The 22,117-nt window shown below is 44.1% G+C and overlaps 5 protein-coding genes across 7 annotated transcripts; 3 read left to right on the plus strand and 2 right to left on the minus strand.

Moving 5' to 3' along the window:
* Positions 1 to 1,260: 1,260 nt before the first annotated feature.
* Positions 1,261 to 2,449, plus strand: LOC123047144 (36.4 kDa proline-rich protein). Its single transcript, XM_044470634.1, has one exon. The coding sequence runs from the start codon at positions 1,337 to 1,339 to the stop codon at positions 2,177 to 2,179; it is 843 nt and encodes a 280-aa protein (XP_044326569.1). The 5' UTR covers positions 1,261 to 1,336; the 3' UTR covers positions 2,180 to 2,449.
* Positions 2,450 to 2,923: 474 nt separating this feature from the next.
* LOC123047145 (NEDD8 ultimate buster 1) lies at positions 2,924 to 8,940 on the minus strand. The gene is made up of 11 exons (XM_044470635.1): positions 8,509 to 8,940; positions 7,738 to 7,860; positions 7,561 to 7,657; positions 7,431 to 7,466; positions 7,155 to 7,342; positions 6,697 to 6,799; positions 6,412 to 6,593; positions 6,237 to 6,314; positions 3,837 to 3,939; positions 3,706 to 3,742; positions 2,924 to 3,612 (listed from the first exon to the last, which is right to left on the minus strand). Exons 1-11 carry the CDS (start codon positions 8,859 to 8,861, stop codon positions 3,164 to 3,166), a joined length of 1,749 nt encoding a protein of 582 aa, XP_044326570.1. The 5' UTR covers positions 8,862 to 8,940; the 3' UTR covers positions 2,924 to 3,163.
* On the plus strand, positions 4,606 to 5,585 carry LOC123047146 (uncharacterized). The gene is made up of 2 exons (XM_044470636.1): positions 4,606 to 5,021; positions 5,084 to 5,585. Exons 1-2 carry the CDS (start codon positions 4,678 to 4,680, stop codon positions 5,307 to 5,309), a joined length of 570 nt encoding a protein of 189 aa, XP_044326571.1. The 5' UTR covers positions 4,606 to 4,677; the 3' UTR covers positions 5,310 to 5,585.
* A 2,191-nt stretch (positions 8,941 to 11,131) lies between the features above and the next one.
* On the minus strand, positions 11,132 to 18,560 carry LOC123047147 (putative bifunctional dihydrofolate reductase-thymidylate synthase). Of its 2 annotated transcripts, none has more exons than XM_044470638.1 (11): positions 18,374 to 18,560; positions 16,878 to 17,395; positions 16,375 to 16,774; positions 16,249 to 16,293; positions 15,072 to 15,137; positions 14,419 to 14,480; positions 14,264 to 14,338; positions 14,012 to 14,177; positions 13,455 to 13,578; positions 11,658 to 11,764; positions 11,132 to 11,527 (listed from the first exon to the last, which is right to left on the minus strand). In XM_044470638.1, the coding sequence occupies exons 2-11, from the start codon at positions 17,285 to 17,287 to the stop codon at positions 11,417 to 11,419; spliced, it is 1,566 nt and encodes a 521-aa protein (XP_044326573.1). In that variant the 5' UTR covers positions 17,288 to 17,395; positions 18,374 to 18,560; the 3' UTR covers positions 11,132 to 11,416. The 2 variants fall into 2 exon arrangements, with proteins under 2 accessions (XP_044326573.1, XP_044326572.1); XM_044470637.1 differs by lacking the exon at positions 18,374 to 18,560 and adding an exon at positions 17,914 to 17,985.
* A 112-nt stretch (positions 18,561 to 18,672) lies between these two features.
* Positions 18,673 to 20,925, plus strand: LOC123047148 (autophagy-related protein 101). Of its 2 annotated transcripts, none has more exons than XM_044470640.1 (7): positions 18,673 to 18,883; positions 18,976 to 19,012; positions 19,431 to 19,516; positions 19,686 to 19,781; positions 19,873 to 20,032; positions 20,242 to 20,395; positions 20,501 to 20,925. In XM_044470640.1, the coding sequence occupies exons 1-7, from the start codon at positions 18,851 to 18,853 to the stop codon at positions 20,502 to 20,504; spliced, it is 570 nt and encodes a 189-aa protein (XP_044326575.1). In that variant the 5' UTR covers positions 18,673 to 18,850; the 3' UTR covers positions 20,505 to 20,925. The 2 variants fall into 2 exon arrangements, with proteins under 2 accessions (XP_044326575.1, XP_044326574.1); XM_044470639.1 differs by having other exon boundaries at positions 20,533 to 20,925.
* The last annotated feature ends 1,192 nt before the right edge of the window (positions 20,926 to 22,117 follow it).

Consider the following 22,117-nt stretch of genomic DNA (forward strand, 5'->3'; position numbering starts at 1 on the left):
CGTCCCCGTCACATGAGCATGCACGATCTCGATGGATGTCGTGTGCTGGCGCCGGTCGGTATGCATGCGTGTGTGGATGTTGGTTAGTAGCATGAGATGAGATGTGTGTGACTACTGACTAGACCGCCCGATGGAACATTTTAGCCAGCCGGGCTTGGATTGGGGAGCTAGATCGATGCAAAAGGTGTTGCTTGATTGATTGCTTGCTTTGGGGTTGCACAGTCGCTTAGATGCATGCAAAATGCAAAATGCAATGCTGAACCGATTGAACGAGGCATTGGGATTTGGGATCGAGCTACCCAGCAGATGCTGAGGGGGTCTTCGCTCAGTCTGTACTCTCTACTGTATCAGCTGGCTAGAGGTGGAGATGATTGGAGTACTGGCCGGACAGCTCCAAACGCAACGCTGGACGGAAGCAGTTTTCTTATTGTGAAGCAGACATGGACGCCCAACTGGCCTGCCCAGCTCTCCCTCTCTACATGTAAGCAAGGTATCTCAATGGAGGATCTGATATGTATGTACCTGAACTGAACTGCCCATGGCTCCTCAATTACACTGCAATTAATAAAGCCAGAAACTTCAGCTTCACCCATGGTTTCCTCTCCTGCACCCTTCATGCTGAAAATGCAGGTTGAAATGAACATATACTACATGAACTGCTCATGCATATATAGCTCCTCAATTACACTGCCACAAAAATCAGGAGCTTCAGTTTCACCCATCGTTTCTGCGCTCTTCTTGCTGAGCTGAAAGTGCAGGTTCAAGTGTTCAACTGAACGAAAGTCTGAATTCTGAAACTGAACCCAGCGCGCGAGGAAGACCAACACAGCACAGACAGAACACACGACACTGGTACCTATCGATTACTCGTACACCACACATATCTAGCCCTAGTCCCAGGCCCAACCATGGAAGCAACTAGGTACGTTACGTAGCTCGGAAGGCGCATCACGCTAGCTCACCTAGGCCGCAACGCAATCATGCAGCGCGCAGGCGGGCGGGCGCGGACAAGCGCCAGTCACACGCCGGCCGCGCCTCTTTTGGCCGCTTCGGCAACCCGCCAAGCCGGCCAGCTGCACTGGCGATCGCCCACCCCCCACCGCCGCTGCGCCTCCACGTGACCGGTCCGGCCGGCCATCCGCACTGCATGCCATTGCCACCGCACACCAATGGCATCGCGCGCGCGCTGCAATAATTCCCGTGCGTGCCCCACGCCCGGCCCCCGTCACGCGCGGGCGCCTATAAGAGCATGCTCTAGACCGGAGACACAGGCACAAACACAGCAGCACCCCACGTAAAGCGGACTCGGTCGATCGGAGGTACGTAGCTGCCTGCAATGGAGTCCACGAAGCTCTCCGCGCTGCTGGTGCTCGCCATGCTGGCGCTCTCCTCGCCCACCGTCGTCCTCGCGTGCTCCCCCGCCTCCGGGTGCAGCAGCACACCGTCCACCGGCACGCCCTCGGCCGGCGGCATCACCATCCCCGACGTCGGCGGTGTCGTTGGCACTGTCACTCCGGTCATCGGCGGCGCTGTCCCCACCGTCGGCGGTGTCGTCGGCAAAGTCACCCCGGTCGTCGGCGGCGCCGTCCCTACAGTCGGCGGTGTTGTCGGCAAAGTCACCCCGGTCGTCGGCAAGGTCACGCCGGTCGTAGGCGGCGCCGTCCCTGCCGTCGGTGGCATTGTCTCTCCTGTCGTCGGCACCGTAGGAGGCGTGGTTGGCGGCGTCCCCGTCGTCGGGGGAGTTGTCACTCCCGTCATCAGTCCCGTCATCGGCGTCGTGGCTCCCATCATCGGCGGCTCCCCGTCCCCCAAGAGCCGCCACGGCGGACGCAAGGCGTGCCCTCCCTCACCCCCGACCCCCACCCCGTCTCCCCCGACCCCGGCGCCGACTCCGCCGACGCCCACGCCGAGCCCCACGCCCTCCTCCGACACGTGCCCGATCGACACGCTGAAGCTGGGCGTGTGCCTGGACCTGCTCGGCAACGAGCTGCACATCGGCGACGCCAGCGTCAAGTGCTGCCCGCTCGTGCAGGGCATCGCCGGGCTCACCGCCGTGGCGTGCCTCTGCACCGCCATCAAGGCCAAGGTGCTCAACCTCGCGCTCTACGTGCCGCTCGCCCTCCAGCTGCTCGTCAACGACTGCGGCTGCGCCGTGCCCCCGGGCTACACCTGCGCCTGATCCGTCCGTCCGTCCCACATCCGACGCGCATAATTTAAGCCACAAGTTTGAAATCAAGGTTGTTGTTGGGCCGATGAAGCCACTCGCTTCTTGTTTGTTCATTTAGTACTACTACAATTTATTTTATTATTACTACTATTATTGTCATCTTTCCGTTTGATATTCATCTTGTAAGATTTGTATATCCGGTTCCTATGGAAGGTGTAATTGTATTGTGTGCCAACCTCAAAACTATTTATCCTGGTGATGTAATTCCATTCTCGTCTTCAATGCTCCCTTGAACAACAACTTCATTTTTCTACTGATATCAAAAAGTGACGATTTCTACCCATGGTTGCACTATGATTTCAAAAGGTGATTCATTTTGGAGCTTGGGCTCCAAGCCTCCAACCTCCATGGGCTCTAGCCTCCAACCTCCATTGGAGCCCGATATTTGAAAAAATCAGAAAAAAAAATCTACATGTACATATGGATGTGCTCCATGTATGTGAGTAATTTAAGATGTGAGCTACACAGAAAGAAAAAAAAAACAAATTCGTGGATTTTCAGCACATGCGCTCTTTGGTATTAATATCCACGGATTTGCTATATTTTTTTTGACAACTCCACGGATTTGCTATTAACAGAAGATGTGGTACAAAAACGGTTACAACAGTAAACCTATTGAGCAGCTAGCAGTATTTAAAATGAAAAATATGCGGTGGTATTTATCCCTATAAAACCATCTACTAAGACTTCTCAATATATGTAACCAAGATATACAAAAGAAAAGGAACTCGCAATATAGTGAGATGCGGTCCATAAATTAATTTCTTCGGCACGACGGTAACAGGTTTTCAGGTGTCACGTACTAGCTCACAAAAGGTAGCACCATATTCATATCATCATATGTACAGATCGAACCCTATCAAGCACACGAACTCCCGGGCTGAGCCTATTCTCCTTCCACCTGAAGCTTTTTTAAGATACCTATATCTCTGCACATCAAGAGCTAGCAGCCGCAGCCGCAGCAGCAGCGGCGGACTCCAGAAGGCTCAGGTACTCCGCGATGGCATGCCCTTCGTTGGCGACGTCGATGTCGTAGTCGTCCAGGGCGTCGCCCGTCAGCTCGTTGGCGAGCTCGTTCTCCATCGCCACGTCCCTGACCGGACCTTGCGCGTGACTCGCGCCCGCTTCTTCCTCGATCAATTCCTCCTCCTCTTCGTCACCCATGTCTTGGTCTTGGTTCACGGCTTCTTCATTGGCCATGGCTTCTGTGTCGTTGGGCAAAGCTTCTGCCTCGTTGTTCGCAGCTTCTTCTTCGTTGTTCACAAGCTGCTCCTGATTGTCGCCCTCGGCAGCGTTTAGATCTGGGATCTGTGGTGGGGCGTTACCCGCCGCTGCGGCAGCCACAGGAGCAGCAGCCCCGGCTCCCAATGGTCCTGCACCCAAGACTGGCAAGACGTAGAAGGGGGTGTGAGTCTATTTCATCTGCGACGAGACAATTTATAGAAGAGTAATGACGAATGCGTTAAACCCATACATACCATGAAGTGGTCGTTTCCTCCTTGACTGAATTTTACTCTAGAGTGGAAATGACAGAACAAAAGGAAGTGTTAACAACCGCATAGCATCTTGGTAGGATAGGAGTAAGAAAAAAGAGGCAAATAACGCCTACTTGTAGGGCACAGTTCAGTTCAGGATTTGTCAAAAGATCTAACGCTTTCTCAGCATCATTTTCATTTATGCGGAGTGCTTCTGCAGCAAGGTACTTCTCAAACCTGCAAAATTAAAACCGATCGGTTACAAACACTTTCTCCACAAGACAACTAAAGACACGTCTAAATCATTGTATGGCTGCTAGGAATAGATGTGTGAAATCTAATTAACCTTTAGATCCATCTAAGATTTCGATTCCCAGTAAAAATAAAATAAAAAATGGGACCAAAAAAATAAATCCTGTATTGCTTCATAAAACATAATCTTCCAATATTGTTTTATATAAACGAAAATGCATCAGTGCACTTGAGCGTGCAGCACACACTGGTGAGAATGCCCACTTCCATGTTTTGAGAAGTTCTGACAAAACTTATACATGTACATTGTTGGATGTAGTTCGAATCTGCAAGTGTTGGTGCAAAAATAAAACTATCTATTTATGTGCTAGACAAAAAAGACAAACTGTTTACATTTATAGTTGTTGTTTTACTTCTCTTGTTGTTTCTCATAAAAAGTTTAACCAGCTGAAAATGCTATCTTTTGCTACCTCTATGTGTCTGACTCTCTGTCACGCGCACTCTGTGACACAACTGCCAATATTCGCATTGGCTCTCCTCCTAATAAAGAGGTCCATGCTTTTCCTCTCCATCGTAAAGAATAACCCCTAAAAATGGACAAGACGCGGGCACTTTCTGTTAACCTGTCTTTATTTAGGCAAACGCATTACCATATAAGTAGGACCTTGCACGGCGTCCCGTCTAACTTGAGCAACATCGCAAGCGCGCAAACCAAACCTCCCAATGGCATCCTTCTACGCAGCCATAGGTTTCATCCTCCCCTTCCTCCTCACCATCGCATTGCCCCAATCTACTGGTTCCCCTGCCGCGACGCCGTCGACCACCGGGTCATTATCCATCGAGGACGCCTGCAAGCAGACCGCCAAGCTCTACGACCTCTGCATGGCGACGCTCTCCCCGGACCGGTCCTCCTTGACGGCTGACGCTGTGGGCCTGACCAGGGCGGCCGTCCTGGCTGTCCAGAAGAACGCGTCCGAGACAGCCACATACCTCTCAAACATCGATGAAGATGACAACTTCAATAAAACGGCGCAGCTGCAACAATGCCTCGAGGACTGTGGGGAGCGGTAAGCAACTTTAACGATGAATCATGGATTGCATGCTTTATTGATCATATATATGCATGCAGGTACGAGGCGGCCGTGGAGCAGCTGGCAGACGCGGCAATCGCGCTGGACATGGGGGCATACGACGAGTCGCAGGTGCTGGTATCTGCAGGCCAGGCGGAGGTGAGGCTGTGCCAGAAGGGGTGCCAGGACTTACCAGAACACCGGAGCATCCTCATGGCGCGCAACACCGAGGTCGACCAGCTCTGCAATATCACTCTCGCTATCGCCAAGCTTATCCCCCGGTGACCGGACTCTGCTCGCTCATGGTGGTATATGACTGCCATATTGTCTTTGAAGACATGGTGGCTAGTGAATTAACTTATCTAGCAGATGGGAGCCAGATCGTGCCTCTGACCTTCTGTGTAAACTAGCTGAATAGCCATATTTTACTATGGCTAGATAAACATGCTGCGCGACAGATTATGCTATCATCGTCATACTCAGTCGGGTCCACACCAAAAGATTAAGTTAGTTCATTTCATTTTCTTCAGTATACAAATTGACAATATGTGTTGCCCAAAATTGGCAGGTTTCACCTGTTCCAACATCGTGCACCAACAATAAAATTCATTTTTTTTCACAACTAAAGTGCCCCTTTTGATTCAACTCAAATCATCAGGTGCATACTCGGTGCATCCAGGTGCAGAAAATCCGCTCACCATAGAACATGTCACATTGGATACAATGAAACATGAACGACATGGCAAAACTTACAAATACTAAGAAAATCATTCCGCACGAACGAAATGAACGAATTCCATTGCCTTTCATCACTAACATTGTTCCCTAATAAATATTTATTTCAACTGAACAAAACGTAGATTTTCAACTACACTTTCTTCACAATCTGGTAAAAAAGTTTTGAGTTTTTAGGGCCTGCTTGGTGCTTGCGATTTTGGTGGCCTACTTAAAACAATCTATTTTGTTATTTTACATAGTACTAACTGACTGAGAGCCTCTTGTTTGGACTTTCAACCCATAACAAGCATATTTCGCTAGAAGTGGCAAAGAGCCCAGTGACAAACATTGATGCAAAAGCATGGTGCAATAAAGCCAGATTGGTCGTTAGGCATCTGATCCTCAAATGTAGGACTATGGGGATTTCATCATAAAATCAACATCTATTTCTCAAATACATGTGATTCGTATAATATAAGACCAAAACACTCTTACCCGATAGTAGTCAAGCCTTTCAACTTCTGCATATCAACTGCCTTGTTCATGGGAGTTTTACCATATCTCCTTTGTTCCCTAGGATAACGCCAAACAGAATGTGCATAAGTCAGCAAAAAAGGAAAAGGAGAATGATACATAGAAGGGAAAGTAAGCCTCTCAATGTGAAGGTTACATTATCTCTCTTTGTGTCTCAATGTCCTGCTCCCTTCTACGAATTTTCTTTTCACGCTCCTCACATAAGAGATCAACAGAAGATTGAATATCATAGCCAGTCATCTTTAGTGCTCTTTTTGATGCTCGTGCGTCATAGCCCATATCCGTTAACATTGCTATAGCTTCATCTGGTACTTGCAGCTAAATCAACATGCATTTACTCATTTAGTAGCAGCACTGATATGGTACTAAGGTCAGAGAAGTACAAAATAAGATACTAAAACTGACAACAAACAGAATTTACCTGCATGTATTTAGATTGTGCAGAACTGAGAGAGCCACGTGCCTTTTCAGTATTACCATTATAATATGCTACCACTCCTTCCAAAAGCTCCAGCCTTACATAGCTGTTACATGGGCAGCAGTTTTGATACATCGGGAAACATTGTAAGTTAAAGCTAGAATGCTTAACAGGTCTCACTCTTGGGAGAGCCGCCACTAATATCCTAAACATTTATCTTAACGAAAATCCAACAAAGATCAGATTAGAGGTGTGCATGCAACATCCATAGTGCCACATTGTGGGTATCACTAGTTAATTACACTATGAACTGGTGATCCTCTACTTTTCAGCTCTTCTTTCTTTCTAAATGCAGCAATTAGTTATCTGCTCCTCGATAAAAATACCCACTCCAAACAACTGTACAGTACGTAAAAAAGAGATAGAAAAATGATAGTAAAAAAGGATGGTAAGAGTCTTACAGAGCCAGATCTGCATGACGGGCAGCCTGAAGTAATCTGAAGCGCGTGGAGTCTTTACCGTGGGAAAGTTCAAATCCTAACCTAGCCTTGTTTAGGCGAGCCCCTGCAACTTCTAAGCGTGATACATCACGAAGCATAAAATAACACCAGACTATATCCAGTTGAAGCATTGGCACATTATCAACTCTCTGCATAATATGAATGGAGTGTAAGTAAAATACTTCAGCACTCTATTTGACAGAGGTAACAGATAATTCTTCTCACGGTTCAAGTTACCTCAATGAGTTTATTGTCACAAAGAGAGAAGGCTTCCTGGCAACACAACAGATGTTTCAGTCATTATACAGCTATTTAACAGACATGCTTCTTACAGTAGGGCAAAAACAATCACGTAAGGCAGTAATACCTCGGACATCATCAAAACATCCAGTGCCTCCTTATACATGTTCTTCTTGATAAGAACTTTTGCCTTTTGATGAAGCATTAGAGCCATCTTCAAAGCCCTGGGGATAGCACACATGATGAGCTGAATAGTACAAACTATATGAGAAAACAACTGAACAGAAGGTTCAATGTATATTACTTCATATCATCTGCAGATCCAAACATCACTTTTTGTCCGCTCTGGTCCTCGAGAGCTATGTTGAAGTTTTCATCAAGGAGAGAGCCATCTGAATGCCTTTGAGATAATGCTTGTGCAGCATCCCTACAAAAACATTGTGGTATTCTATTACTGAGGAACAAACATTTGCTTTCCACCTATTTTGTGCCACTAACATTTTCTACGATACAAAACATACAACTAATCATCACCATCACACTGTCAATCAAGGCACGCAATCTATCTGTAATCATGCAGCAGTAGGAGTTCTATCCCACAACTCATTATCTTCAGTTACTGAAATTGTGAGTTTCTGAATCATACAGACTGTGCATTGTGCTCTTCTTGCTGAGAAAGAAACACCTGCTTCCACACTACTTTGTGTTGCTAGCATGTTCTGCATTACATGATGTAACATAGAACTAATTATGGATGTAAATTATGATCGAATTGGCAATAATGTGTGCCTCCACCATGTGGAGACACATCCTGTTGACTAGGGTCCTTGACTTGCCACAGAGAGTCAATGCCCTAATGGCGGAGAGTACGATCTTATCTCTTGTCCCGCGGTTAATATAATATAGAATAAAACAATGGCATCGGCGCTCATAATTTTAGACTACCAAGCGAAGATCCTGCTCGCGGCGACTGCAATTTTTTTCCGCCGAAAACAGGGGGGGAACAGAACAGGGGAATCCGGAAATCCAAAACCCCCTCGGGATTCGATCAGAGAGGAGCGGAGGCGACCCTCACCAGAGCCTGACGAGCTTGTTGGAGTGCTCCTCCTCGGCCGCGGCGGCGGCGGCCTCGGCGGCGAGGGCCTTGCCGCGATCGGGGGAGGCGAGGGTGGAGAGCACCTTGGCGTTGCTCTTTAGGCCGGCCTGCTGCAGCGAGACGCCGGCGGGATCGTCCTTGAGCACGCGGCCGCCGAAGATGAGGCCGACGCGGTCGGGCTCCACGTCCCCGGCCCGCCGCGCCACCTCCGCCCGCAGCATCGGCACCGTCCAGGCGCCCAGCTCCACCTCCAGGGCGCCGGCCCACGCGCCGACCACGCGGATTCGATCCGCCGACGCGGATGCCGATGCCGAGGCCTCGCCGGACGCCATCGATCGGGGTGGGCGATCGAGGGCTGGGGTTTTGGGCTCGGCGAGTTGTGGGGATGATTTTGGTGCGGGTTTGGGGTCTGTTGCGGGGGGATAGGAACAGAAAACGAGCGAGTCGGTTTTATTTATGTAGGACTCGTTAGACTCCGGGTCTTCGGCGTGAGGATTGAAGCGTAATTTTGGAACATATCTATACCAATAATAGCTACTAATTGTAAATCTAGTCAGGACTCTTTAATTTGTAGGAATTTATATGAATTCAACAACAACAAAATGCGGGGTATAGGAATTCAACATTAGAATATATATTTTCTATAAAATGAAATTCCTGTAGAGCTCTTTGGTTGTAGCAGTGTATTTTTTAGTACCACGTATGATTAGTTTCTATCTTTCACGTTTCATAAGAAAAACATTAACTTGGATCTGTTGGAAAATTTCATATTATGTGAATCAAATGATGTCTCTTTTCATATAGAAACCGAGATACATGCCACATCATTTTCTATGATTTTTCTTCCTATCCTATATATCAAAGGACGACTTAGTATTTTACAGTATCACCTTTTGGATGGGTGTCTTTGGCGGAATATGCTTTAAAGAGGTGTTGAGCATTGTTTGTTTGACGAATTGTTTTACTAGGTGATGAGCATTATCTTCACACTATTTCTCTCATCACTTCGTGGCATTAATTGGCACTTTCCTCAAAAAAAAAATCTCATTGGTATGGTAATTAATATGTCCAAACACAAAAATCCATATTCTCTGAAATATATTCGTAGAACAATACATCAATAAGGCGCAAATTATTCTAAGAGGATCAAGGAGATGAAGTGCTTCTGTTGCATCAATATGTTAATGGACTTGAGCGTGAAGAAAAGAAGTAAGCTGGGGGGTACAGACTAAAGAAATGAGGATCTATTTGTGAAGAAAGAAGAGAAGAAGAAGGGCTAATGCGCAAATGGGCAGTTTAATACACACTACCATATTTTATGAATTGTTTTACTAGGTTATATGGATGACGTGATGTGGATGGACGGAAGAGCCAACACTCATTCTGCCTTTTGGATGCCATCACTTATATAGACACGAACCGGTACTAGATCATAGATACTTTTGTGACATTACCGTTTTAGAATTAATTAATCAAGTAATTACGTATTAATCTTTGATTTACCTCTAACCACATGGGGTTACCGATTCGGCAAGCGATACAACGGTTGCTCACGGTATGAGAAAAAATAGGTGCATGTACTTTTTTCTGAGAAAAACATCTCCCTCGTTCGACATTTAGAGCTTCACTATAAATGTTGTATTTCACGCATACAAAAAATCAATGGTATTTTAAAGGTTTTTAAGCATGTAAACATCGAGTGCATGATTGATCAAAAGGATCAAGGAGATGAAGTGCTTGTTATGTCTAACCACATGCGATTACCAATTCGATAATTGCGGCTCCAGGATGCTGGCTCTTAGGGGCACGTGCACGAAGACTTCCCAGCTGTCATCGACAAGGTCAAGCCGGCTCCGGTAGGGGAGCGGCGACAGCGGCACGTCGGCGGTTCGCTCTGGTGGCAGTAGTGGTTGTTTAGGGTTTTTTCTGGATTTATTTCAGAATTTTCGGTGATGCACTTTTAGTAAGAGGAGACGTTCCCGTCGACGGCGAGATGCCTACGTGACTTCATAAATTTCAAGATGAGATGCCGGCTCTCTCTCAGAGGTGCTCACAGGGATAGAGTATGCGTTCATAAAGATGAGTGTATGCGTGTATGTATGAGCGCTTGTGTCTGTACTGATGTTCAAAAGAAAAAACTCCCTCTGATTTTAATTACCTTTAAAAAGTTATCCTTTGCGTGAAGCTCATTCCGGCTGCATAGTCACGAACATCGAATTAGTGCGTCCGTGATTCGTAAAGCAGCACCTTTTTGGCGGGTGCTTTGACGGAATGAATATGCTTCGCAAAGGCGCCAAACACTGTTTGTTTCTTCGCAGTTAAGAAGCTTTGTGACTTGTGAGCCTGTGATGAAGCCGTCCTCGACCTTCCTTGGGTCCTCTCGAAGGCTTTTTGTCATTCGACTGAGTAGTTTGTTCGATAGTGGAGGCCACAGCTGGCCACCTGCCCCCCTCGTCTAATATGGAATTGATGGCGTGGATGCAACCAGAGCTGACGACGACCCGGTTGTATCCATCCATCCCAGCTGATGTACCGGCGGCAGACCATGGAGCAGGCCTTCTGCCATGGCAACACATGGGGCTGGATTGACTAGAAGCAGCGAGGAACATGACCCTGCCATCACTGCATAAAACTTCGGAAATGCAAAATGAGAAATAAACAACTCGCTAGCCGCTACTGGTAGCAACCAACCAAGATCCCACTATTTTGCACACATTCGCCAGCCAGCTTATGCCATGGTCAGGGATCCAACAAGGCATCGATCGCTCAGTGAAAAAAGATTGCCTAGAGATCCCGTCACGAATCATGGTTTAACAAAGGCATCATCACCATCAACGATACATGTCGTATGCTGTTACGAATGCTGGATGCTGATTAACTCCTTGGTTTATACTGCCATCTTCATCTCTATCTTCTGGTGAGGATCGTAGGAGACCAGCTTGAAGTCCGACGCGACGAACGAGTCTATATCCTTCTTCAGAGGGTTTATCTTCAGAATCTGCAAATTACATCCATGTCAAACAAACATAGTCAGATACACAGATTACTCAGATGCAAAGGCGGGGTCAGCAACTGTCCCCGGCTGCTTTTCGTACAACATGGTCATGCTCTGCTTGAGGAATGCTTACAGGAAACGGCTTGGGCTGCTTCTGAAGTTGTTCCTCCAAGGCTTGGACGTGCGTGCTGTACACATGGGCGTCGCCTATCACATGGACAAACTCTCCAGGAGAAAGATCTGCACACGCATCAAGTGTCAGGATCCAAGAACTTCTACACACATCTCTGAGAAAACATTTCTTTTAGTTTACTGGATTGTTCTTTATATTTTCAGGACCAAGGGGGAAGAGTAATATGTGTTATCCAAGTTGTTAGCAAATAGCAACTCAATGCAAAACATATAAGATAAAAACAACAATTAAAAGAAGATCCGATGCTCCTTGCAGTAGTATGTTAAGAATATTTCATATGGAATTTTGCAAGTGACAAAATGACTGAGGCATATGTCCTTGCAAAAGAGCACTTTGAAATTGCTGATGAAGTTATAGATTAACAGGTTGAAAGCTACTACCACTGTAAAGCGTAAACTAATATAAGATGTTTTATTGGGTCACTAGTTTACAGAGGGAGTATTATTCTTTAAACTAGTCATACCAAACAAACTATGGTTTTCACAAATGCAGAACTACTCAGGACTGCTATTGTTGGGCATTTGAATATGCCGCAGGTTGCATCTCTAATTCTCTATCATATATTTAAAATGTCGGAGAAAGCTTTTGACAAGATTATGCACAAAGCACTGTTTGAAAAAAAAACAGTATATAATGGTTTTGGGCATAAGTTATAAGTGGATGGGTTTGGATTGTGGAAAGCTTTTTTTCTGTCACCCGCATCAATCTCAATGGCGTGTCTGACAAGTGTTTCACCCGCAGAGTCACGTCCAATAATGGTACTAATAGAATTCAGATTACTTCGCAACAGACTTTCTTATGGTTCTTCTGCTGAGAGATAACCTGAAACTGTTGGATAACTATACAGGTGTTGCAGTCTTGCTGCACATTCATCTATAGGTAATGGGATTTCTGCACTCTTATTCATCTACTTAATAGGTAATGGGATTTATGGACTCCTTTGGAGGGGCCTGTGTGAGGGCAGTCTGTTGGGCCTCAAGTCCCTGTGAATTATTCTCCACTATCAAAGAGAAAAATATGACTGTACAGCAGGTGGCCCAGAGAGAACAGTTGATCTTCAGCTGGAGGAAACTTTGTTGGATCTTAACACCATACTGGCAAAGGATTTTTCATGAACGAGCATAGACTACTCGGAGATCAGAATTATTCAATTTTGAAGGGACCACACATAGCACCCGAAATTGTTAAAAGAAACCTTGAAAGATGAACTTGACAGGCAGGGGCAGTAGGCATCGAGCCGCTACTTCCAGCGGTGCATAGCACCTAAAGGCATGCGTTGTATTTTGGGTTGTTAGATGCATTCATGGGCATGTAAATAACTTTTAATATCTCCCAATACATCCAGATGCAAGGCATTGTGTTTATTGAGGAAAAAAATTGGTTGTCCACAGAGGAAAAGGAAAATGTTATTGTAAGCTTCAATCATGGTGAGACATAGCCTGTTATAGGTCGTATTTTCCCCCACTTATTGCAGCCCTTTTAGTTTCACATAATTATAAACTAGGATCTACTTTTTTTTTAAGAAAACAAAATGACTTTGAATCTATACAAACTAACTAGTTCCAAGTGACAACAGAATGACATAGCATATAGAACAAGCAAAACGCCAAGTCTTCAACAACAACAAACCAAATTGTCATGAAACAAAAGTAAACAAGCTAGGATTTTAATATGATTTCCAAGCCTTAGCAAATAAAAGAGATTGATAAAAAAGAAGTCAAGAAGTAAAAAACTTACCACAAACTTGTGCAAGCATACACGTCAGAAGAGAATATGATGCAATGTTGAATGGTACACCAAGCCCCATGTCAGCTGAACGTTGATACATCTGACAGGATAATTCTCCATTCTCGACATAAAACTGCAAGGCAAGATATAAAATATGATATCTAAATAAGCTGCTAAGAGAAGAAAATGGCACATTAACTGTTTATAGAAGCAATAATAAGGGGAAATGATTATAAAATCAACCATTTTCAACAAGATACCCATGTCTGAAAACATCATACTAGTCCACTTACAAGCAGATATAGAGGCATTGGAGCTTTTTTTTTCTTTTGCAAAATACAGTAAATGTATTTACAAACAGGGAAAAGAAAGCAATCTACAATCCTCACAGAGGACAGCCTTAGTCTATAGGCAACTTCCACGAGAAAACATAGGAGCAATTTAATACAGATAAAATGGTTACTACGGTCATGTGCAGAATTGCAGCCACCTAATGATGTATACAATAGTAATAAGGATTTCCGGATAACAAAAGTAATAAGGAAAAGTTACACTAAGTTACTAACCTGTGCAAACATGTGGCAAGGTGGAAGTGCCATCTTCTTGAGATCTGTTGGATTCCATGCAGACATAATGATACGCCTATCGTCAGGGTTATTCTTGATCTTGTTAATGACATCAGCTAACTGATCAAAACCTTTCCCCGTGTAATCAGCATGCATGTCAGTATATCTGTGAAATATGTTAAGACAGTTTAGAACACAGTAAGACAGGCACAGTTAAGGAACAAGAGAGTTCTTAAACCAATGTAAGCTTACTCAGCACCGAAGTGTCTCCACTGAAATCCATAAACTGGTCCCAAGTCACCCTCCTCTCTTTGTGATAGACCAATACTAGAAAATATGCCAGGCAGATCAAAGTTTAGGATGTTATGCTGTTTTATTTCTGTGCAGTTATATCCAAGAGATGTTACCTGTCAAGATACTCCCTTGACGCATTCCCATCCCATATACGGATATTTTTTTCCTGTAAAACCTGTAAATAAAAATTTATGGACACTGTCATGAAAAGGGGGACCATCGATGCATTACAGCAATATTGACCTACTATCTAGTCCTGAAATGCAGCAAACAGGCTAAAACTCAAATAGCTAACTAGGATACAATCGTTTAGAAGCTCGAAAGAGTTGACCCAAACAGCTTAAACACACGAGTTGCCTTCAAATATTAAATAACATGAATAGCCAGTAAAATAACATGCATGCGATCACCTATTTGTATCCGATTGGAAAAAAAAACTTGACGGACACCTGAAGTGTTTAAATTTCTGTAAGAGGATTATTCAGAAAAGGCTAGTCCCAAAATAGCCATTGTACTTGATTACACATGGGCGTAATTGCAGAGATGCTCCATGAAGCACGTTCTAAGGTGAACACCACAATATGCTATGAAGGAGCATCCATAATCAGAAATATGTCAGTGGCCACAGAGTGCATACTCCTCTATGAGGAAGGTTCATTACCTGTCTTTTTTACCATCATGCAGCCAAGACACCAATCCCAAAAGTCGCTATTCAACATGTAAACTTAAGGACTGCACAGCTCAACGAAAATAAATATTCAAATACCTTTGCATTCGTTGAGCCACTGATGAACCACAACAGTTCTTCAAGAACACCACGCCAAAACACCCTCTAGAAAAACCATATAAAAAACAAAACAATGCATTAAAGATCGAGGTAAAATATTCTGCTCTCTGAATATATAAACCAGGCCACAGAGGAGATAATACCCAAAACTTCTGTTCATGATTCAGAGCAAGAATTTCTTTTATACTGGTGTATGAGCTAATATTACCAAACTGTGTGATGTCTGAAACTCATAGAACAATACATTTGCATGTTGGTCACGAAAGTGCAATTGATAATAGGGATGCAAGCAGCAGCCCACTTGCCCTGTGAAACTCCTCAATTAGTGCAGTGGCAGCAAAATTAATACTAGCAAGTACTGGGTTTCGGGATATGCGCCTCGCCACTTGCGTCCCTAATTGATAAAAAAGAAGCTTACGATCTAATTGGTATCCAGTTTTTGCAATTGACTGGAAAACGGGACTTCAGAGCTACTCCCTCCGTTCGAAAATAGATGACCCAACTTTGTACTTCCGTTCGAAAATAGATGACCCAACTTTGTACTAACTTTAGTACAAAGTTGGGTCATCTATTTTGGAACGGAGGGAGTAGGATGTAAGGATCTCATATCATGTGAGTGTCTAAGATTATACTGGTAAAGATTAAAAAAATACTTCAGAACTGTCTGAGCTTAAGAAAAAACAAATACTGATGTCCAATAGCCCAATAAAGATCGCAGCTATCTTCTCAGGTTCCTATAGGAATTGAATTGATTCCTTTCAAATTATGACAAAATTATTATGAAACATATGTGTAATAAATTAGAGAATTTTTTGTGCATTTGAGAAACTGGGGTTCCATGAAGTACATACAGGAGATAGATTAACCAAAATCAACAAGTTTCTGCAAATCCCTAAGCGATATCATGCTTGGCATGCATTTGAACAAAACTAACTAGCCTGATGCAGTTGCCATTTCTTAAACTTGAAAAGGCTGGTATTTTTATCAATTGACAATTCATCCATGTTCCTAAAATTTCCTTCAAATAAAGGATCACCAAAATAATAGAACCAAAGAGCATTGCAGTCTGGACTTCCACTAGCAAGCACACTGACTTCAGTATTGTTATGTTCGAAAATTAAAAGTGCATATATTCAACAAAAAGCATATGTAATACCTTTGTTGTAAGTAATGGAAAATTCTTCCTCAAGTTAAACCGCATCTGGTAAGAAGAAAACAAATATTAGCTTTCTTTCCATCATCAAATCTAAATAAGAATACTGAGAAAAATTGGGGACAGCACCTGACAACCAAATTTTGATATTGTTCCTGTTCCTGTTCTGTCATTTTTCCGAGCACCATTTCGTAGTATATCTTGAACAAGATTGAGATACTGATACTCATCATGCTTTTCGAAGATCATTTTTGGTAGAAATGAAAAATTCTGAATTTCAAACTTTTCCTTCTTAGCATCATTGCTGGTTAATTCACTGAGATTTGAATCATTAGCCTCTTCTGCTGACTTTCTAACGCGAACAAAGGTCGCGAAAGAATGCCTAATGTTGTTCTCCACAACTGGAGAAGATGAATACCATGGGTGGAAGACCAATGGATCAATAGGAGGAATGAAAGTATCACACTCAATGGTGGACTCTATGTCAGTAAGATGGATGGCCTCACATGCAGATGCATTTAACGATTCCCTGCATCAAAAATTTGTGATTGAAGTTAACACCAGACATGATGCCAGAACAGCTAGAAACAATGTGCATCAAATAAATATTCCAGGAAAAGCGAATAACTCACCTCAGTACCTGGCCACCACCTATTAGAAAGGCTTTCTCAATTGTTGAGCTGTAGGGAGCGGATGCTAGTAGTTCTAGGGAAGAATCCAAGCTTCCACAGGTTACAACATTTTCAACAGTTGCATAATCAGAACTGCCCGAACGAGTCAGTATAACATTCAAGCGACCGGGCAATGGCCTAAACTTAGTGGGTATGCTTCCCCATGTTTTCCTTCCCATTATAACAGCATTTTTCTTTGATGGGTCTGCTGTAGCCATTGTGAGATCCTTAAAAAACTTAAGGTCACTAGGCAGCTTCCATGGCAATGCTCCGTCCTTCCCAATGCCCATCTCACGGGTAGCAGCAACCACAACTTGATATTTCCTCTGAATATCACTGTGTGAATTGCCATTTGTGACACCTGCCATCATTTGAGATTGATGGAAGCAGGAAGACTTCAGTTTGTTGATGGCTTCAAGAGATTTAAGCCTTGGCCAACGAGAAATTGCGGTGGTACGCGTGCTGAAAAATGGTGTGGCCTGAATGTGAGGAAGCAACGTATAAGAACCACTCAGTCAGCATAGAAAGCAGGGGACTGACACATAATATAACTAGACAGCATCCTAGAAGAGTTAAAGAGCTGTCAAACAAATATTAAGAGCCTGTGGACAGTGAACCCCAATGTTTAAGAGCATAATTTGGAGTTTCGGACAGGTGCCAGAATCTATAACTAGCTAGATTCTCACAGAACAAGGGGAATGATTCAAACTATTTCAGCTTGAATAAAATTTGGCTGGAACATATCTTGCCTTTTCTTATATAACACAAAAAGAGGGGGCAACAAGCACTGGCAGATAGAAATCAATGAAGCAACCAAATGTAACTACTATAATTATTCTCCACAGTTTTAATTATGAGAGTACACTAGACAAAACTCTCTTGAGGCAAGAAATATGAAACTATGTTTTCTGTCAGAAACAGTTTTAGAAGAAATGAAAACCTTAGAACCGTGTCAAAAGTAGAGGTAATGGCAGATAATGTAGATAGTGTACTTAACGATCATATAAAGATTGGAGATGTCGGGTCCTTTGCTGAGTAGCTTTGATGCTGATAACATCTGTGCCAGGAACTACCAATGAAAAATGGCACGGTCGTTGTTGTTAAAATAGTTCAGGTAAATCTAAATAATTGAGATATGAGGGGGGGAAAACCCGAAAGAATTGGCATCCTAGACTGTTGTCTGATGAAACTAAATCAGGAGAAAACCATCCTTTATTATGCCAACAATCGTAACTGCCCAACCATTCGGTTCGCGCCAGAGCAGTGATAGGTTGAAATTACTGCTCGAGCCCTCCAGAACAGATGCATATCAAACAGCACTCACAGCGTCGCTACTTCACAACTTATTCCCCATCATAAATCCGGCGAATCTGCCGAGGAGCTCGACTGATTCGCCGAGATATGCGAAGAGAGGAACGCAGCGCGGAGGGGGGAGCAGAGCTGAGATGCGTACGTACCGAGGCCGGCGCTTGCCTCGGTGGCTGTAGAGACGGCTCCCCCGGACGCTGCACGCGCTCGCCGCCGTGGGTGAGGAGGAGGAGGGGGAGGCGTCGGCTGTTGCTCGCTTTTTTGGGGCGGAGGCGGCGGGAAACAAGCGCGCCCAAACCCTAGCGAAGCGGCTGAAAACTTCCTCTGTGTCCGTCTCTCCCCTGCTGACGTCACCGCGAGCCCCACCCTGTAAGCTCCCGGCCTGTCAGATGTTCGGGCCCACCTGTCAGTCGCGGCCCGCGGGCCTTGGTAGTAAGAAAAGGGAACCAACCGAGCCACTGGGCCGCCGAGGAGAGGCTTGCGTTGCGTGCTGGAGGCAGGAGCCGGCGTCGTGTTTGGGTAGGAGTAGGATAAGCGGATTGCTCTCTCGCCTGTGGGGATTTCCGGCGAGAAGGACTCGAGCGGATCGAGTGCGCCCGCCCGCCCGACCTCGCCGATCAGCCGCGATGAACTGCGAGACGTGCCACCTCAACGAACTGGTCAGATCCGATCCGACCCCCCCCCCCCCTCCTCCTCCCCCCTGATGATTTCTCCTTGCTTTCCTAACGAATTCAGGCCTTCTTGCTTGTAGGAGCTGGAGCCACTGGAGATCAAAGACGTGCTGCGATGTAAGTTCTAGTTTTTCCCCTTCGATCCCCTCTTCCATGCTTCTGCTCCACTGTTCCAATTTTTGCCTTCTTGTGTTCCCTCTTTTACTAGTTTAGTAGTAGCCGAAATCTACTCTTTGATACTGATGTACTGAATAGTAGCAGTAGTAGTTTAATTTACGAGTATATCGTGGCCCCGTTATTTATGTCCTAGTCTGATTAGTTGCAACTACTGTACTGATGTGCCGGAGATTGATTCCCTGAGCTCCTTGTTTCATGTTGGCATTTGCACTTGTGCAAAAGGAAAACTGAAGCAATTGCATTCCTCTCTGCAATTAGTCTTCAAACGGACCAGTTATAACAAACGTGTCTGCTATTCGTTTTAGTGTGGTTCTCTTTACTGTGTTCCTACTGATTATTATGTATGAATGTGTTGCAGGCATCTTGCATACAATATTCTTTCATCGAACCCTCACTCTTGTTCGGCCCAAGGATGTCGACTGCGACCTCTTTGAGATCACATATGTGAGTATTGCTGAATAACTAGCTGCATTAACTCCATCTCCTCCATATATTTGGTGTTGCAGACAATATTACTTAGCACCAAGATATATGCTGGTGTGCCCCACGATATTGTTTGACCTGCTCCAACTAAAAGAACCATCTTTGATGTTACTTGTGTTTGTGTGGTCAGGTTCAATGTGGACTTGCAGAACTAGAAAAGGAGGTCGATGAAAAGATCAACCAGTTCATTGCTTGGGCTGAAAAGCATCCAAATCGGAAAAGCCAGGTTGTTCGATAAGGCTGAACAACATATTTCTACTATTTGCATGTTTTTTTTTTATGATTTGTCGTTTTGACACATGGTAGCTGAATATCAGGTGTGCCTCTCGTTCTTCGATGAGAAGAACAAGCACCCAGGCTGGTTCAGCAGCAAGACTGAGAGGGTTTACTGGGAACAATGGTTCATCAATTTGCATGTCACAAGCCCTAAAGGACAAGGCAAATCACGTGGCTCCAAAGCGCCGGCGAATACTAAAGGTAGTTCCATTTTTATTGACAGGGTCTCTTTCATGGCTCCTCGCTAGATCTCAAACCTAGGTCGAGGGTGTGTGTCTCCCTGCTCTCCGCCACTTCGGACTCATAGGAATAGTTTTGCTAATTATGTCATCTTCAGGATGGTATTGCTTATGAGCATGTAACAAATCAGTTATAACTCGTCGTTAACTTGTGATGATTTGTGCCCTCAGGACAAGCATTGGAAGAGACCAGCTCAAGACGTGATGCGCTGAGCTTGCTGATCCAAGAAGTCCTGTTCCAGATCATTAACTACGCCAATGAGAAAAAAGACCATATTCCTCCAATCTCTGATAGAATATTCAATCATGAGATTTTGGTCCCCAGGTGCGTTCAGTTTCATTCTTGACTATTTTAACCGGCAACCTTCTTTGATACCGAGTAGCCTCTGCAAGTTTGTTGGGATTATTTCATCACTATCTGAATCTCCAGGTGACACCTTTTCCTTGGACGTGTGTTCACAGCTCTTCTGATTCTGTATTCGGGTGGAACGCCGACGTTCTTCGGAGGGCATTGAGTAGTGGACATTCATACTCACTGAACTGAAGATCTTTGTTAGAAACTGCACTAAACGAAGATGTTGGTATCGGTGTGCTACCTTTCGCAGTGATAAGACGTTGCCCCTTTCTCACCTCTCCGTTGATCGTTTGGTTATAAGACGTTGTCAGAGCTGCTGACTCATGGAAGCAATGCTGTGTACAGAATAATCTAGAACTGCCAGTGAACTGACTCTGTTACCCATCCAATCATGTAATTCCTACTTGTTTAGTTGTAAATATTTCTCTCGACAATCTGTGTCCAAAAATTATTACCATGTTATTATGCAGATGTGAAAAACATGTGTACTCCGGATGTTATGTGCAGTGGTGTTTATTCAGTATTCTGACATAAGGAAGAAAACTGGAGTAGGAAGCTGTTTTGACTGATTATATTGCCACTTTTTAGATTGGACAAAACACATTTTTCATATGGAAATGTTGTTCGGAGGTAGGAAGATGGAGAGAGTGTATCATGTGCACCTTGAGTTTTTTCTGCAAAACGGTGCACCAAACCAAAAAATACATGTTCAAACTTTCCCAAAGAAATATGAAGATAATTAAGTACTTAGACGTAGCATATACTTGTCATCTCACAAAAAAAATTGTTTATAAGTTCAGCTCAACTTCAGAAACAAAAGTAATAAAACATTTAACTGTACAAAAATAATAAATTTAGCTAATGTAGTGTTAACGGGCCAATTCATAGCCCACTTGAAATTAAGAATAATAATTAAACATTAATAGACTGATTTGTCATTTCTGCTTCTTATAGATGTCGAACTAATTTATAATTGAAATTTAATGGCATGACAAATATACATTGTGTTTTATATAATTTTAGGTTTTTGTGAACTTCTTATCATAATTGTACAACGCCCGGTTGCACAACTCTCGATGCACAGGATAATGTAGCCTAGTTGGATTTCTAGACCCTTCAAAGTTGTGCCAAGAAACAACAATAAGAAATTAGCTTAGGTAAAAGATAGGGGAAATCCATACCACAAACAGGGTAACTCTTTGATTGATCAACTAAATAAAACAAGAGTTGCAAGAGTCTGCATACTTATTGGCTTAAAACACATACGAAACTGCTCCATGCACGATCCTTGTGCCCGACGTATGTGTGACAGAAAATTCAGCGGCCGGTGCTCTTTCCATCAGACGTATGTCTGGCCAGATTTCATTCATCATGCGTCAACCGTCTGTTTATGTCGTGCGTATAGCACGACTCAAACACCTACACACAAGAGGAAAGAAAAAAAAAGAAGTCCAAGAAACTAGCATTAATATTGCAAATTGCAACACAACGCATCGAAGGACCCCCAAGAAAATGAAAGAAAATACAAACAACTCCTTCCTTTTTGCACACAGGAGCCCAAGAAATGACACAGTAAACACACACTATTAGGGAAAACCTTATACACAGAAATTTATCAATAGCGCTTTTTAAAAGGCAGCGCTGCTATTTAGCAGTAGCGCTTGGGCAGAAAGAGCGCTGCTATTACGCACA

The sequence above is a fragment of the Triticum aestivum genome, chromosome 2B (genome assembly GCF_018294505.1).
Source record: "Triticum aestivum cultivar Chinese Spring chromosome 2B, IWGSC CS RefSeq v2.1, whole genome shotgun sequence".
NCBI lineage: Eukaryota > Viridiplantae > Streptophyta > Magnoliopsida > Poales > Poaceae > Triticum > Triticum aestivum.

Coding starts and splice junctions, on each gene's coding strand:
- LOC123047148 (XM_044470639.1), top strand. CDS start 18,851: ATGAACTGCGAGACGTGCCACCTCAACGAACTG. Junction 19,517..19,685: donor ACCTCTTTGAGATCACATAT/GTGAGTATTGCT, acceptor TTGTGTGGTCAG/GTTCAATGTGGACTTGCAGA. Junction 19,782..19,872: donor ATCCAAATCGGAAAAGCCAG/GTTGTTCGATAA, acceptor GCTGAATATCAG/GTGTGCCTCTCGTTCTTCGA.
- LOC123047147 (XM_044470637.1), bottom strand. CDS start 17,973: ATGTTATCAGCATCAAAGCTACTCAGCAAAGGACCCGACATCTCCAAT. Junction 14,481..15,071: donor GTGGCTCAACGAATGCAAAG/GTATTTGAATAT, acceptor TTTTATTTACAG/GTTTTACAGGAAAAAAATAT. Junction 11,765..13,454: donor TATGCTTGCACAAGTTTGTG/GTAAGTTTTTTA, acceptor ATGCGTGTGCAG/ATCTTTCTCCTGGAGAGTTT.
- LOC123047146 (XM_044470636.1), top strand. CDS start 4,678: ATGGCATCCTTCTACGCAGCCATAGGTTTCATCCTCCCCTTCCTCCTC. Junction 5,022..5,083: donor CTCGAGGACTGTGGGGAGCG/GTAAGCAACTTT, acceptor ATATGCATGCAG/GTACGAGGCGGCCGTGGAGC.
- LOC123047145 (XM_044470635.1), bottom strand. CDS start 8,861: ATGGCGTCCGGCGAGGCCTCGGCATCGGCATCCGCGTCGGCGGATCGA. Junction 6,594..6,696: donor CACAATCTAAATACATGCAG/GTAAATTCTGTT, acceptor ATGTTGATTTAG/CTGCAAGTACCAGATGAAGC. Junction 6,315..6,411: donor GAGACACAAAGAGAGATAAT/GTAACCTTCACA, acceptor GCGTTATCCTAG/GGAACAAAGGAGATATGGTA.
- LOC123047144 (XM_044470634.1), top strand. CDS start 1,337: ATGGAGTCCACGAAGCTCTCCGCGCTGCTGGTGCTCGCCATGCTGGCG.